This window comes from Lathyrus oleraceus, chromosome 2, assembly GCF_024323335.1.
Source record: "Lathyrus oleraceus cultivar Zhongwan6 chromosome 2, CAAS_Psat_ZW6_1.0, whole genome shotgun sequence".
NCBI classification, from domain to species: domain Eukaryota; kingdom Viridiplantae; phylum Streptophyta; class Magnoliopsida; order Fabales; family Fabaceae; genus Lathyrus; species Lathyrus oleraceus.
Window position 1 is genome coordinate 444203000 of NC_066580.1, and position 18175 is coordinate 444221174.

Genomic DNA, 18175 nt, shown 5'->3' on the forward strand with positions numbered 1-18175 from the left:
AAATAATGCCTTTACCAACCTTGACATTGACTAGTTCTGGGAAACCATAACCGAAAACTACAACCCTGAGTCGCACACTATGTTTTCCGAAAACATTCACAACCCTGCTATCGGCTACTTCCACAAAATCCTAGCCCACACTATGTTTGGTAAGGAAGAAAACATTACCTATGTTTCTAGAGACAAGATGTTTATCATTTACTGTGCCTCCCAAGGTAGACCCGTGAATGCTGCTACTTTCATGTTAGCAAACTTAGACAGAATTGCCCGAGAGACCCAAGGTACTATTCTCATCGGAGGGTTAGTCACTATGATTGTTGATGGCATTGGCCTAAGATGCCCACTTAACCGCATACATGCCTTTGGAGGTATCTCTCTCATGCACCTCAACTTCGCTTTAACCGTGGCATCATTATTAATTTAGGACCTGCTAAATTTGAGCTATTAATTAACAACCAAGTGGTCCTAAACTTTACACTACGTAACCATGAGAAACGAATGTTTACAACCAGGATAATTGGCTATATTATTTGGAGGGACAAAGTGAGTCTCCCACACCATCTGACAATCCTCAGCCTTATGAAAACCGAAAGTCCAATCTCCCTGATGCTGCTTCACACGTCTCTGGTGCTCAACGTATTGATCCTCCCATTTTGGCACCGCTATCCATGCTCTACAGTCTAAAGTTGATTTTCTTAGAGGAGTACTTACTTCTCTTCGAGTTGATCTCCTCGGATTTATGGACGTTACTAATGAGCAGTTCGACCATATGTTCCAGCAAGTTTATTCCTTGCGAAGTTCCTTCGAGCTTAATATTAGACGCCATGATGGATAATATTGTTGATTATACCGTTGTTTCCCTGATTTCTAGCTTAGACTGTTTATTATTCATCTGTATTTTCCCTTTTTTGTTCACTTTTAGTTTATGTTTACTTTACCGTCGAAATATCGACGAGAACATAAGTTACTACTACTTAAATTAATGTAATTTCCCTTTCAGTTGTTTTATTTTTTATTTTTATATCGTAAATCCCTTTAATTTTGTACATTTTTATGTTTCAAATTAAGGCTTTATGCTAAAATCATCTCAACTAGCAGTAGTATGACCTTGAAGGCATAAGACTTCCCTATTTTTAAGCCAAAAATCCAATTTGGCATTTTAGGCACTTGGCGTTCGCCATTAGCCTCTTTTTAAAAATCCCTACGTTTTAGGCATATGGTGTTCGCCATATACCTAATGGCGTTCTCCATATCAGGAAAACAGAAGGTTTTTCTTTTCTTAGTGTCCCTTCTACATGAATTCCAAAAATTCCTCATTCGAATCTCTTAACTTCCTACTCTAACCACCATTTATTCCTATTCCTCAACCCTAATCATCTAACTTCCTTCCAATCATTATAAAACATATTACAATCCTTTTTCTCATCTCAAATCCATATTTCCTCATTCTTTCCTTTTCACAATATCCATACCCCTTTCTTTCCAAATTTCTCATTCTCATTCACTCATCATGCCTCCTAGAATAGCGAGGCTAAGAAGAGAGATTGGTTACATGGGTATCACATTCGCTGAGGGTATCGTAGGCGAGAATCAAAGGAGCAATTATCACAAGCTCTTCAAGAGGAATGTCTTAGCAACTATGTATCCCGATAACTCCACTCTTCGTGATTTTGGATTAATCGACATTGTTAATTGGATGCTTAGCAACCTAGGTATGTCTTACTTCTGTTCTTTAACTAGTCCTACATACATTAGGCTTACCTATGAGTTCCTGAGTTCTTTTAGATATGCCACCCTCGTAGGAGGTTCACGCACCACAGAAACTGTTTATTTTAGAATGTTCAATAGAGACTACACCATTAGCCAAGACCATATGGCCAATATATTTTTATTCTCTCATGGAGATGAATATGCTTGCCAAGCTCCTCTAGAGAGAGAATGGGAAGCTAGTGCTCTTGACTTTTGGAAGAAACTAACAGGCAAAACCACCTCTGACTAGGAAGGTCTTAAAGCCACTGCTATTTAAAACCCAACCATTAGGTACTTGCACCGCATTTTGGCCAACATCATCTTTGGCCGGGAAAACACTTGAAACTTGAATACTAGGGATCTTTTTCTCATTTATTATACACCATCTGCGACAAAATTTAAACCAATACCTTTCTTATTAGCACACCTTCAGTAGACTAGTGTTAGGATAGGAGGTCCTATTTGTGTTTGAGGGCCGATTACATCCATAGCCCTTACGTTATACTTAAGCACGGAGTTGGCTACACTTGAGCCATTAAAGACTCCTTTTGCAGACCTTGATTATTACCGTAGAATGCACCTTATTAAGAATAAACCAAACGGCAAGTATTATCTGATGATTAGTAGCAGAAAGGTGATGGGAGTTACTTTACCTTACGTCGCACGTAATAACATGCGATTGAGCGCTAACTGGATTTTTGATGCTAATGCCCCTGACCTTGATGATACTGTCGGGCCTGATCGCATGGAGAAAGATGTTCCCCAGACTGGCACACATGCACACACCACACATGCTTTACCTAACTCCTTTACAGGTACCTCGTCCAGATATCAGCCCCGTGAGGAGTATGACTACACTGCCATGAGGATAACTCTTGATGATTGTAAGACCCCAATTTTGTCCCTAAGATCCCTCATGGCATCATAACATTGCATTGCATAGCCTCAAGGATCATTGAGAATCTTGGCTCCCTTTCCCTTTGGGTAGGGATCTCTTGTGAGTGGTTTGAGATCACCAAGCATACTTGAATTGTATATCATTGCTTTTCTTGTTTTATTTACTAACCAAAAGCACAAAAATATGTCATTTAACATCTTTTGTTTGTAGCTTAAGCAATCACCAGGTCAAGAGTTTCAAGAAGATCCTTTATGCAAGAGATGAGGTTTTTCCTTGGGATGAGGATCACATGATTATTATAAGGAGCTTACATGAGCTAGGGTTTCATTTTGAAGCAATTTCACCAAGTGGTAGAGGCTCAAGCTAATCATGGCATTTCAAGGTCATCTAAGGACCAAAAGTCAACTGTGCAGTCAACTGAGGGCTATGACGTGGGGAAATGAGTTGAGACACCTCAATCATGTTCAAATAGGTTCTATTCGTCATTATAAACATCCATCTTGAAGATTCAAAGGTCATGGCAAAAGTAACTAAAAATGGAAAATGACCTGTAATTCAAAGTTTCCAAATTTGGCAAGTTTTTGGTCCACCTTCAACTTGACTTTTCAATATCAAAGAAGTTTCAAATGGATTTTTCGTGAACATGAAAGTTGTATATTTTTGTCTCCCCTTTCTAAAAAGTCCTAATTCATGTCCATATGATGAATGGTTGAGAAGTTATGGTCATTTGATCACAAGGTGTACATGGAAATTCAAAATGGCATAACTTTTGATACAATGCTCCAATTTGGTTCATTCTTTTTGCAAAATGTTCCTCATGTTCAAGACATCTAAAAATGACATCATTTGGCTCAATTGTGCAAAAGAATCATGACCATGAGTTCATTATTTCACACATGTGCAAATTGAAGCAATACTTCATTATTCATTTTTGGCTTAAGTTACAAGCAAAATAACACTTCAAGGATGACCATTGGATGATTTTGAGTGGATTAGAAGCTCATCATGGGAGATTGCACGTGTATTATGGCCATGCTAGCTTAATGTGCATTTTTGCAATTGAATTCAATACTCACTAATCATGATTAACCAATGGAAAAGAGGATTAGCATGGTCATTAGCAAGGCATATAAATACCAAAACCCTAATCCTAACTGCATAACAGAACCATTTCAGATCAAAATCAAGAACTCTCTCAAAAATTTCTCTCTCTTCGATTTGCATTTTTCTTCACACAAACCTCAAATCTTCTTGCATATTCTTGTTCCTGGTGTTTCACTGAGCAAGATTCATCATTCATTCGTTGCAATTCATCAAGAAATCATGTAGATCAAGAGCTTCCTCATGGCGATGGAATTTGAAAATTGAAGTAGAATCAAGAGGTTTGAACCACTGCTTTTTGCTTAAAGCTTCATAGGAAGATCAAAGGAGAAGATCTGGAGCATATGAGCGCTTGAGAACACGATTTCAGCAACCTTCATTCCAAGGTGACTCAATTTTCATCATCTCCTTTTGCTGATTTTTAGTTATGGATGTGTAGATCCTGTTGTGTAGAGCACGAATATGTGTTTAGATTTGGATTTGACTGAGAATTGAGCATGATATGTTGAATATAAGTTTGGATCATGAAAATGTTTCTCTTTGATCCGTGGAATCTAGGAAGAATTAGATGAAATGGATGTGATATTTGGAATCTACATTGAAAGAGGATTCGATTGATGTAAGCCTTGGTGATTTCTGGAATTTTTTTGGGCGGAGCTACTGTGCATATCGCCGGAGAAGACGACCGGAGCTGTAGCTCCGGCGTCTGTGTATCTTAGGGTTTTGGTGAGTTGGCTTCCATGTGTGCGCTTACGTGTGAGTTTGATTGGCTGAGATTAGGTTGACCATTGCCACGCGTGTGTTTGAACGCTGAGTGGCATGCTAACATCGTTTAATGAAACGGTGCGTTTTGCTCATTCAAATGTGAGCCGTGGATCTGATTGCGCGCCAAGATCGTGTGGCTCACGTATTTTCTGAGTTTATTTCAAATAATTCTTTTCCCTCCATTTCCTTTTAATATTTCAATTATTTTGTTTGTTTTAGAAAATTCATAAAAAATCCAAAAATGATCCAAATGAATCCCAATTTTTTTTGATAGTTTTGTTTTGATCTCTACTTTCTTTTGATGTTAATTTCATGAATTATTGATGTCTGGATTTTTATTTGTGGATTTTTGAATGAACATTATGTTAATTTGACCTATTGTGTTTAATGCATTGTGAAATTCTCTATGTTGAACCATCTGATCCAATCTTTTGCATACATGATCTTCATACATGATATGATTTTTTGGTCACTGGTTTGGAATTTTTCTCATATGTTATCATCACTTTTGACACATGGAGATAAATGTGACAATTTGTGTCACATTTTTGACATTGAATTGGTGCATTTTTGTTCACATAGCATTTGCATCTTTCTGGATTTGATCTTTTGCAGATTGCATATCCGTGACATGAACAACTCATATAAAAAATCTCAAAGCCATTGCATACATTTCTGATTTGATATGGATTTTCTAAGTTGGAAGTCCATTTTTTGCATATTTTTGGTCATTGCATGGCATAGGCCATTTGAGGCACTTGCTTATTGATTTGATGCTGGTCCTTTTGAGGACATTTAGATGATTGTTTGAATGTGTAATGTGTAGAAGATTGGGTTCTGTTTTGGTCATTTGGTTAGGTTTTGAATTCATCTCTTATGCCTTTGTTTGTTGGTATTTTGTAGTGTTGTTTAGAAGCACATAAACTAACTTTGTTGTTTGTTTCAGGTTTGGATACTCATCATGGATATTGTGAGATGCAAATGTGTTGATTCTAAGTGTTGGAAGCAATTTTGGTAAAACAAAGAGTGTTCACAAGATGTCATGTGTGATGTCTTAACATAAGATATCATATGTACCTGCTGGAGTTAAAGAACATATGCAAGCAGGATTGTTTCAGAATGCCACATACAATGACAAGGCTTCTGATATTGGTTGTACATGCTGGAGCTTATATGGAAGACATGTTCGTGCAGGATTGTTTTAGATGACATACACAATGTCATGGTATCTGATATGGCTGTACCTGCTATAAAAGGAAATTGGATTATGCAGGATTTTTCCAGGATGTCAGACCCGATGTCATGACATCCTGTACACAGAACATTCAGTATGAATGTCTGGTGTTTTGTGATTGCACAATTAATGGCAATCATTGGATGATTGAAGATATGGCTAGCTGGCGCATTCAATCATGGATTACAACCAGATTTACTTATTTTCCAAGGAGATCTATACAGCTGTTATAAAAAGATTTGATTGGAAAATCGATTTAGGGTTTTCAAGTTGTCCAAGCCCAGCTGTGTATAAAACTGAATTAGTTAATTCTGTTATGTGTTAACTGATTTAATATTCTGGGATTAGTTAGAATCCTATGTGGCGTTATTTGTGGAGGTCTTGAAGACTCAATTAGAATATTTGGTGAATATACAGTTTCTAAATATGGAGATATTTTAGGAACTAAAAGATTGAAGACCTTGGTTGTAGCAGAAGTTTTCTGCCAGCTTTGTAACAGCAAAGGAGAAGTTTGCTGCGATTTCTGAAGGCCCAAATCTAGTTGGGTGATTAGGTTATAAATAGTAGATTGTAACCTAGGTTTTGTAAGCCTCAAAGAATGTAAAAATTAGGGGTGTGTGTGAGGTAAACCTCCCAACCTGTGGGAAGGTTACCATGTGTTTCTCAGTGCTCGAAGGCATGAGATTATTTGTAACTCAAAACCTGTAGGTAAGAGTTTGTTATGATCTTGAACGAAGCTGTGAAGCAAGTTCAAGTGGTTTAGCATTACAGTGTAATTGTAGTGATAGGAATGGAAACTGGAGGTTTCTATCTAGGAGTTCCTAGGTATAGATTGCATTGGGTAGGGATTAAGTGAAGAGTTGTAAACGGGGGAGTTTAACTCTGAATTAATACTGCTGATAGTGGATCTTCTTCCTGGATTGGTATGCCCCCAGAGTAGGTGATGTTGCACCGAACTGGGTTAACAATTACCTGTGTTTTTTACCTTCTGCACGTTATAATTCTGTCTGTTATAAAATAAGGTAAACCTGTAATGCTGTAACAGGTGATGTTCAAATCAATGTTGAGACATCATGCTGATAACTGTGCAGGCTCAATAGAAGTAAGTGATGTGGTTGATCTCTGCTGTGTCTTTGTACCAGATGGACAGAACTGGGTGTTCTTCCATACTATGGTGATATAGTAGCAGATGTCGTGACATCTGTGAATGTGTGCATATCAGTACTGGAATTTAATTTGTATAAATGTCTTGTTGTATTAGTAACAATGTTGGATCAGATGTCATAACTTCGTGTAGAACATCTGAACTCTGACTATACCAGAATTTCAATTGGTATCAGAGCAGGCATCATGTTCTGTTTCTGGATGAGATCCACGGGTGATAGTTTCTGGTATCTTGCAAGGAGTTATGTTAGTACTGATGCTGGAACCTGTGGAAGGTTCTGTGATTTCCCTGAATAGTCCCTTGAAGTAGGTGGATGGACTATTCATGACAGGAACTGTGTGTACCTGTCTCTGGAGGTTGGCAATTGGCCTTTGTGTGGGACAACTCTGCTAGTATTGAATCACATTCAATCTTGGTATGATCTTGGAGGCTGATCTGGAGAAGTGTGTGTTCATAGGTTGAGTTGTATTATGATTTCCGCTGCATAATACCTGGCAAAACTCAAACTCTGATGTAGTTTCCCCTCATGTGGATGAAAGGCTGCTGTATTCAAGATTTCATCATAATCTACTGAAGATGTCAAAGATACTTGAGTCTCCTCAAGTCCACTCATCATGACGTTCTCACTTCAGGATTGTAAGAATCAACTTATCACTGATTCTTTTACTCTCTTGGGTAGTGTATATGAAGACCTTGAAGACTTTCAAGGAGGGTTTTGTTCCAAGGAGGTGGAACTAATGTTCTATGTGATGTTAGAACATGTTGTTCAACAAGTATGCAGCTACTGGTTGAAGAGCAGATGTGTTTAGGTGTCAAACAAAGGGATACTTTTGTTTGGAACCTACTCCTGACCTGGAAGAGTAGACATCTGTGTGTGCTAAGTTGAAAAGGGTAGGGTCAACTGTATATGGGCTCAAGAAGGTCACTTTTAGACGTCTGATCTCTAGAAGTGAAGCTGGTTGAGATGTGACATGGTGCAATTTCCTGCTGTCTGTCTTATTCCTATAAGATTGATCAGGATTGGATAGTTGTTCCCTGAAGTACTATGTTATGTTGGAAGGCAAGTCCCCTGGATGTTAGAAGTCAATACTGGGGTAACCTGATTGATATTTCATTTGAGAGGATTGGGACCATGAATCTAGTTATTCAAACACCACGCTCAGAAGTGACAGTTCTTTCAAGGAGTGAGAATATGAAGATTAAGAGATTGGTTGAGGTAGTATGCTCTGGCATTGCATATCTACTATTGACGGGTGTTGTTTTCTTTCACCAGTACTTATGGTCAGCTGGAGTCTGATTGGTGTGATTGGAGTATGTATAGGTATAACTCATAGAGTTAATTGCCACCGATAGGGGTGATGTATGTCATGTTGAGACATTTGTGTACAATGCATGGATATTGGTGTGGAGTTTCCATGATTGTTAATTTGAGGGGGAGTTTTGGTTAACCTCCTCACGTTCGGTCAGCCTAGGGTTTGGTTGGCTGTTGACCTGTGTCACATGGGTTCTGGTGGGTGTGTGACACATTTGCAAGGAAGAATTCATCTCTCTCATTCCTAAGAGTGAATTTAATCTGGGATGACTTTCAAATCTGTTGAGGTGCTTGCAAGCAGAAGATATTGACACTAGAAGAGTAGTTACAAAGTATTCTTATGGTGGAAGTATCTGAAAGGAATATTGGGAAAGGATTTAAGATCAATGTCTACTTGTGCCAAGTACAAGTATTTAATTAATTATCCTTGGAGCTCAAGATAAATGATGTTTTTAAAAGATGTTGGAACATCTCATCTTCAAGATCCTGTGCAGAATCACAGGAAGGATAGTACATTGGTTTAGGATCCATCACTTTGGTGGCAGCAAAAGCATATGATCTCTGAAAAGGTTTCCTGGCAAGAAACATGTTCAGCCTTGGTATGTACAAGAAGAAGAAAACATCATAGTCCTGATGGTGGTTACTTGGATCAGTTCAGTTCTGATCTAGGTAAGGAAGTGCATTGGCTAATGCACACTATGGAGTCAAGAACAAGTGGCAGCGGTCTTAACATCATGGAAACAGCTTTGCTTTAGGAAGTGGAATCCTTAGTATAGCTGAAGGGGTAGTTTCTAACTGGTCCTTCTGAAGACTCATGCATCAGAGTGTCTGATGTCTTTGGAGAAGAAGCAGGGATTCATCAAGGTGTGAGCTTGGATGACTTAACTGCAAACATGCAGGATGGAGGATGTTTACTCAAACTTGGTTCCACAATCAAGTCTATGAGAACATTGAACTCTTGTTCTGTGAAGGGAGGAAGTTCTTTCAAGTGGCAGAAGAAGGAGCTGAATTCAACAGCTAGATGTCAAAACACAATGTTATGACATTTGGTTCAACATCAGAATCTTAGTTGGTGAAGTGGCACATCAACTTGAGATAGAAGGGTCTACAGGGTTGTAGATTGGATACTTCAAAAAGGTCGTTCTCGTTGCAGTTCTTTGGAGTTGCTGGATAGAGAGGATGTTACATGTTCATGTCTTAGAAAATCTAAGTTTTGTTCAACATGTAGCTTGAAGTTCAAGTCTCACTTGGAAGGTCAGAATATCTTTGGGAGAAGTCTGATAAACATGGAGAGGTCAAAAGAATGGCATTTGACTTTTTCATATGAGGATTCATGAAGGAGGTAATCAACCAGTGGCACTTGGTCTATCTCAGAAGTGAGTTCGAAGAATCAAGATAATCTACATATGGCAACTGATTATTCTTGAAGATAGTCTGAGACAAGTTACTTTTGAGCAGAAAAGTAGTAAGTTGAAGAAAAAAGGAGGTGTTTTCTAGTCATCTCTTGGAGCTTGTGGAAGGAGTTTTGAGCTATCTATGGAAGATTATCTCTTGTAATGGGATGAGAATGTATATGTCCCAATTTGTGTCTGGTTTCTTATGGATCAAGCTAATGACTCAGTGATATCTGAAGATTATCAGATGGTGTTATATTGTGAAGGATGTCCTAACTCATGTTAGAACATTTTGTGAAGTGGTTTTCTGTTCTGGTTAGAAGAGAGATTGACACAGAGTGTGGATGTGTTCGGCCAAGAGGGTTGAATAGAGGGTGTGCTCTTGAAGACATGAAGATGTGTCTTATGTTTTCCATTCATCAAGTGGTCTGGGTTCTCTTTGAATCAGGAAGTATGTGAAGGTCCAACTTTGGGGTGTTGGATATGTCCATGTGTGATCTCCAAGTTTCAAGAGGAGAGTTGGTTGTTCATGACAGGGGGAGTTCTGTCTTTGCACTGCAAGTAATCATCAAGCTTGTGGTCTATGTGTTCTCAGATAACAAGGTATGGCACCTTGTTAGTTAGTGGGATGATGTGGTGTGTGTCAAGGCTGAGTGAGCAGAAGAATGTCTGACCGGATGTCATGACATTGCCTCCGACAATAGTGTTATTTCCTTCTGAAACTTACAGTCATAAGGAAATATGGATGTGGTGTGTACTTCCTGAATATTTTGTTTTAACATGCTTAATGTTATAACATCTGTTCTAACATTCTCTGCTAGGCTAATAGACATTTATTTTGTCTAATTGGTCACCTTTTGGTCAATTTTGACTAAAAAGGGGGAGAAGTGCTTGATATGGAAGCTGTTGTGGAAGTTGTATGTGGCTGGACAGAAGGACAGCTATTATTGAAAGAAGTGCACAGGTGCTACAACAGAATGTTGTTTTGTTTACAGATGTCAAACAGGATGTCTGATTTGATGCACAGGTGTTGATGTTGAAGCAAATGTCAGTATGACATTCTGGCTGGTACAGGTACTGGAGGTCAGTAGCTATTATGTTTGTTGCATGCACAAATTTAGGGGGAGGAGAAGTAACCTTGTGCATGTGTGTATTACTAGTAGCCATAACTAGTAATTGTTTTGCTTCTGCTGCTGCTTAAACTTCTAATAAGTTGTTTAACTGCTGATAGTTTGCCTTGTGAACAAAAAGGACAGATATATGTTTTAGCCAAAATTTGCCAAAGGGGGAGTTTGTTGATTCTAAGTGTTGGCAGCAATTTTGGTAAAACAAAGAGTGTTCACAAGATGTCATGTGTGATGTCTTAACATAAGATATCCTATGTACCTGCTGGAGTTAAAGAACATATGCAAGCAGGATTGTTTCAGAATGCCACATACAATGACAAGGCTTCTGATATTGGTTGTACCTGCTGGAGCTTATATGGAAGACATGTTCATGCAGGATTGTTTCAGATGACATACACAATGTCATGGTATCTGATATGGTTGTACCTGCTATAAAAGGAAATTGGATTATGCAGGATTTTTCCAGGATGTCAGACCCGATGTCATGACATCCTGTACACAGAACATTCAGTATGAATGTCTGGTGTTTTGTGATTGCACAATTAATGGCAATCATTGGATGATTGAAGATATGGCTAGCTGGCGCATTCAATCATGGATTACAACCAGATTTACTTATTTTCCAAGGAGATCTATACAGCTGTTATAAAAAGATTTGATTGGAAAATAGATTTAGGGTTTTCAAGTTGTCCAAGCCCAGCTGTGTATAAAACTGAATTAGTTAATTCTGTTATGTGTTAACTGATTTAATATTCTGGGATTAGTTAGAATCCTATGTGGCGTTATTTGTGGAGGTCTTGAAGACTCAATCAGAATATTTGGTGAATATACAGTTTCTAAATATGGAGATATTTTAGGAACTAAAAGACTGAAGACCTTGGTTGTAGCAGAAGTTTTCTGCCAGCTTTGTAACAGCAAAGGAGAAGTTTGCTGCGATTTCTGAAGGCCCAAATCCAGTTGGGTGATTAGGTTATAAATAGTAGATTGTAACCTAGGTTTTGTAAGCCTCAAAGAATGTAAACATTAGGGGTGTGTGTGAGGTAAACCTCCCAACCTGTGGGAAGGTTACCATGTGTTTCTCAGTGCTCGAAGGCATGAGATTATTTGTAACTCAAAACCTGTAGGTAAGAGTTTGTTATGATCTTGAACGAAGCTGTGAAGCAAGTTCAAGTGGTTTAGCATTATAGTGTAATTGTAGTGATAGGAATGGAAACAGGAGGTTTCTATCTAGGAGTTCCTAGGTATAGATTGCATTGGGTAGGGATTAAGTGAAGAGTTGTAAACGGGGGAGTTTAACTCTGAATTAATACTGCTGATAGTGGATCTTCTTCCTGGCTTGGTATGCCCCCAGAGTAGGTGATGTTGTACCGAACTGGGTTAACAATTACCTGTGTTTTTTTACCTTCTGCACGTTATAATTCTGTCTGTTATAAAATAAGGTAAACCTATAATGCTATAACAGGTGATGTTCAAATCAATGTTGAGATCATCATGTTGATAACTGTGCAGGCTCAACAGAAGTAAGTGATGTGGTTGATCTCTGCTGTGTCTTTGTACCAGATGGACAGAACTGGGTGTTCTTCCATACTATGGTGATATAGTAGCAGATGTCGTGACATCTGTGAATGTGTGCATATCAGTACTGGAATTTAATTTGTATAAATGTCTTGCTGTATTAGTAACAATGTTGGATCAGATGTCATGACTTCGTGTAGAACATCTGAAATCTGACTATACCAGAATTTCAAAATGCATTTGAGTTCTGACTTATGTTTGTTTTGTAGGGTTTTAATTGATGTGGTGAACTCATGAGCTCATTTGAGTGTTATGGCACTTATGCACTGAATTGTGTAACTGTTAGGTGGTTCCACTGTTTGTCTGTTGGTTTAATGACTGAAGTACTAACTGGTTAGTCTTTGTACAGGTACCTTAGTTGCTTGCTTGCTTTAGCTCTTGTTTGAGCATTGGATTATGGTTGATACACCACTCAGGTAGTTAACTTCTTACTTCATGTAGTCTGAAGTCCTGTTACCTTTTTGGCAGGCATTTTGCTGGCAAGTCCTCCTTCAGAGGCTCTGTTTGTGTTTGTTTCCAATTTTGCCAAAGACCTCCAAGAGAGGCATGTGATATTTGATAAGACCTCCAAGAGTTGAGGCAATTGACGGATAAAAGGGATTAGTAGCCAATCCCCCGTTATTAAGTGAGTCGTTCTTTATGCTCGCACTACGTGCTGATGCTTCTGAACATGTGCCCAAGATCTTTGTCCAGAGTCTGTCAAGTGGAATAAGATCCCACTTTCTGGATCCCCACGCTTTCTTTGTCATGAGCTCATCCTGGCCAAGGTTAAGAGCATGAGGTCTCATCCTCATTGTCGCAGCCTGAAAAAATACAGAGGTGCGAAAAAAACAACCGGCGAGAAAGAAATGACAGAAGAGTCGCCACCGTGCGTTATTTATCCCAAAGGAGGGAAAGGAAACGCTCGAAGTAAACTTGAAGAGAGGAAAAGGAAAAGACAAGGTCTCGCAACCAAATCTTGGGTTCGGGAGTCGATTATGCGAAGGGAAGGTATTAGCACCCCTACGCATCTGTAGTACTCTACGGGATCCACTCTTGTTTGTTCTTGTCTAAAGGGTGTATGTTTATCTAATGTACCATTTACTAAAAGAACGGGTCAAAGAAAATGACTCGCACGGATGTCGCATCCATTACATACGTATCTCATCTGAATATGAGAATCAGAGTCTTCGTAGCTCGGCTACCTAAGGGTTAAGGATAAGTGTGCTCGCTAAGACATCGCGTCTTATGCCTACGTATCTCATCGGGAATGAGAATCAGAGCAAAACGTAGTTCAAACTAAACTACGGGAATAAGGGTCTCGATTGCAACTAGGGCAAGAGAAAGGGAAGGTCTCGATCGCAACGAGGGCGAGAGAAAGGATCGCAACGAGGGAGAAAACAAACAAAGATTAGTTGTTAGTTGTTAGTCAAACTCGGCAAGACCTCGCATCTTGTGCCTACGTATCTCATCTGAACATGAGAATCAGAGTTGCCGTAGTTCGGCCACATAGGGGTTGCCATCTGAACATGGACTTACAAAGAAGGACACCAGTTGTGTCAAAGGAGAGTGGGCGATGTGTTCACGTCCTAGCAGTAGGTGTCGCAGCTCGCTGAATCGAGTCTTAGGCAGTTACCTCTTTGCAATAGAACGGACTTCATGCCACAAGATCGGAGACGCTCAGAAAGGTCTAGAAGTGGGGAAGCTCTGCCCTAGAGTTGTCATGCAATATGTACTTAAGTGTTAGGATTTACAAATCTACACTCGGAAAAGCGTCATCTATCTCTACTCAACAATCGTGGATGAAACATTGTTTTGTATCTCAAAAAGGTTTTTGATTGGTCGCACGACGGCGAGAAAAAGAGTTTGATTGGTTGGATGTGCTTTGAGTGATGGCGAGAACTAGGATTGGCGAGATATACATCTCGAATCCTAGCCTCAGGAGTGCATGGTATACACCATGTTCCATTTCCATCTTTATTTGCAAAAGTGTTTAATAGAGAATTAAGTGTTTTGAATTTGATTGAGAAAGGGTTTGGAGAAACCGCATTGACAATTTTAGGCGATGGCGAGAGTTAAGATTGGCGAGGCATACGTCTCGAATCTTAACCTCAGGAGTGCATGGTATACACCATGTTCCATTTCCACCTTTATTGAAAAAGTGTTAAATAAGAATTAGGTATTTTGAGTTTTTGTTGTGAAAATGACTTGACCTAGATCAAGTATTGATGGACGTTTGAGAAAGATTTGAATGGGTGTTTGAGAAAACAAAGTGGGTAAATTGGATGATGGCGAAAGCTAGGATTGGCGAGATATACATCTCGAATCCTAGTCTCAGGAGTGCGTGGTATACACCACGTTCCACTTCCATCTTTATTGAAAAAAGTCTTGAATATGAATTAATATTTTTTGAGTTTTTATTAGAGAAAATGGCTTGACTCTGAATCAAGCATTTGATGAAAGTTTGGAAGAACTGGAATAGAATAGGAGGGAGAAATGAATTGATTTGTTTATTGAGAAAATACTCGACGTTGGATCGAGTCATATTTTTTTATCTTTTGGAAATGGTTGATTTTATTCTTGTGTTAGTAGCTAACTAAACAGTCAAGCAAATAAAGAAATGAAAAGCAGTAAAATTATTACACATCGGGGGAGTGGGGTACATTTTGTCAAATGGGGATTCAAAGTATTGGAATAATTAAATCGGGCCCAAACAACAGATGATGCGAAATATGAGTGTAAGTGCAAGAGAACCGGCTCATTGTAAGAAGGCCCAAGAGTAAGCCATGTGAAGAAAATAACACAACAAGTTATATTTACAACACACTTAAAAATTAAATTGAAAAAAGGGTAAAATCGGGATTTGCACGGATGGAAATTGAGGGACACACAAAACCTAAATAATGTGCTCAAAGCCGGTTTGCGCATGTTGACAATAATTGAAATGTCATATGCGATTAATCGAAACGCGGCGAAATACTATCAATATATCGATAAAAATAATCATGGATGAACAACATGGGAATCGTTGAATCCATAAATTAAAATCGATGTTTAACAATTAAAATAAAATAAAAGGATAAACATTATGAGGTGATTAAAACAAAATGTGAAATAGAAATTAAAAATGCTGTAAAATCAAATATGGTGCACACAAGTATTGAACCTAGGACCAAGGGTTTGCCAAAGCATTCTTTTACCAACTCAGCCATACAGACATCCTTGTCATAAGATCTCGTGCGCTAACAGATAACATCAAGAAAAACGGACCAAGCCCTTTTAAATAAAACAAAGTTGAAAACAGTAGCAGAACTCAACAAATTCATCTTAACGCACAGAAGTACTGTTTCTTTCCATTTTCAATATGAAAGATTTAACAGCAAGATATTATCACGAACAAACAGTATTGCTAGATGAAATCGAATTGGAACAACAATCATGGTTCCCTCAGAAGGAAGCAAAGCATAATCGAAACATAGAAATAAAGTTCGGAAAGGAATCTAACCGGTTGCGGCGAACTCGACCGACGAATGTGAGTAAGCGTTGCCTTCAATTCTCTCCTTTTCCTTTCTGAATGGTAGCCGCCAATCCTCTTCAAAATTAGGGTTTTTCAGCTCTCTCTTTAGTGAGCAGTAACGGATCCTCTTATAGTCCCACTGCTAGGGTTTTGAATTGGCAGCTGAGATCAAAAGGATGTCGGACTTGGAAGTGCTTTTGGTGCCGTCAGTTTGTCTACCCTGTTTTGGTGCCTATTCTGAAAAAAGGTAACATGTACCTTGTACTTCTTCTGAAAATACTTTGATTCCCTTTTGCTTGTGGATTTTTACCGCCGGTAAAAAGCTATTCACGGCTGCGAATTCACTTGAATATGATATGTATTATTTGATGCTTGGAGGATCAATTCAACTTCTTTGCTGCAGAAGATTGTTGGTGCAATTTGTCTTCTAAGTTTAGAGGTTCTAGATCCACATCTACATCACTTCTTAGAGGTTCAATTTCGTCATTTGAATGGCTTGAACCTTCCTCACGCCTTGCTATATCTGAATTGAGTGGTGCATCTTGCCGCATAAACAGCAGAAGCAGCAATCATCGAAGGATTATACGATGATACAGTAACATAATGCATCATAGAAAGTTCAGCTAGGAAATTCACCATGTTTTCCATCTGTTCATCAGAGGGAGTGGAGGCTTTGATTTACTTAGCATTTATATCCGGCTGTGAAACCATGTAATCATGTACAAGACATTCATCTTCACTGAGTTTGTAAAACTTGCAAATATCATCAATATACTTAGCTGCAGCCAATTCATTGTCTTTGTGAGTTGCATCCATATTCATTCGTCCTTCCATAGTTAAACTTTCGACGGTTGCCAACAAACTCCATAGATTTGTAAGTTGCACCGGCCACCAATAATTCACCAATAATTTGCAGAATTAAATCCTTTTCAAGCAAATAACTTGGCATTCGTCCATCCAATACAAATCTCAGAGTTGGAGGCATTTTGAGCAAAAGCTTCCCTGCTTCCAAAACGAAACCAGCATCAGTATTACCAATCCCTGTTGCAAATTGACCAAATGCTCCAGCGGTACAAGAGCAGAAGTTTGACATGGACCGGCCTTCATTTGAGTTTCCATATTGGTCTACTACTAAATATTTCCATTCACAGGTTATCCCTTCAGAAGCTTCCTTAGCTGATTTTTGAAGTGAAGACTACTAATTATTGGTTCTCCTGGACCACATCATCTGCTGTCGGCCAGTCTCCGCCGTCTTTTTGCGCCCCAACATGGATGGACCAAATACTAATCCTTCAAGAATCTGAGATACAAGGGAAGTTTGTCCCTGTGGTCTAAGACAAGCATCCATGAGTTGTGTAACTACAATAATAAGTGAAACCTGCAGAAAGAGAAGATGATGGTTCCTCGCAATCCAGTTCATCAGCTTGAATAGAATTGCTTGGATGGAAAACACATTCAATGTAGCCAACACCAGACTTTGAATCAAAAGAATTTGAACGATCTTCCAAATCTGATTTCATTGTCATGTCTATTATAGAGGCAGTTTGTGATGAACTTCAGTCATTAATTGAGGGAGAAATAAATTGCATTCTGCCACTATTTCCATGCATTACCAGATCGACCATTTCCGTGGATATATGCCGATGCAGAATCTGGGAAGTCATAATTGATCACGCAGTTAATGCCTTTGAAATCCATTCCTCGAGCAACCACATCAGTGGCAATCAAAACCCATGTTTTACAAGCTCTGAAGTTGTCAACTGCGTTTTCTCGCTCTTCTTGAGACAAATCAAAATGGATGACATCAACTCTAATATTGTCGAATGCAAGTTCACCATACAGCTCATTGACTCGCTCCTTGCTTTGGACAAAAACCCATACTGGAGGATTTAGACTCTCTGCAAAACTCTGCCGAATTGCTATAAGTTTTCCTTCTTCACTTCCAGTAAAAACCAACTTCTGCTTAATTGTTTCAGAAGCCACATTCTTCTATTGAGGGATTTGTGCATGCTTTGATAACAACATCAATCTGCTTGAACATTCCAGACTCAAATAGCTTATCAGACTCATCAAGGGCAAGATACTCAACTCTGCTGAGATCAAGCTTTTTCCTCTGGGTAGCCAAGCGTAACCGAAGGGGCGTGGATATAAGTATGTCACAAGGAAATTTTGAAAAATCAGAACCTTCTAAAAGATGTTTTGTCATTAACTTGATACGAAACTTTTCCTCTTTGGCAAACTTTTTGCATTCTCGGTATGTTTGACCAGATAATTCATGGCTATGACAGATGATAACAGCTCGAACGCCACCTTTTGAATGAGCCTTGAGCTTCATGAGCATGGGACACACAAATGCAAG

At 38.9% G+C, this 18175-nt stretch overlaps 1 protein-coding gene across 1 annotated transcript; it reads right to left on the minus strand.

The window, feature by feature from the left end:
• Nucleotides 1–17412: 17412 nt before the first annotated feature.
• On the minus strand, nt 17413–18151 carry LOC127123637 (DEAD-box ATP-dependent RNA helicase 57). The gene is made up of 2 exons (XM_051053841.1): nt 17856–18151; nt 17413–17755 (listed from the first exon to the last, which is right to left on the minus strand). Exons 1-2 carry the CDS (start codon nt 18149–18151, stop codon nt 17413–17415), a joined length of 639 nt encoding a protein of 212 aa, XP_050909798.1.
• Between the last annotated feature and the right edge of the window lie 24 nt (nt 18152–18175).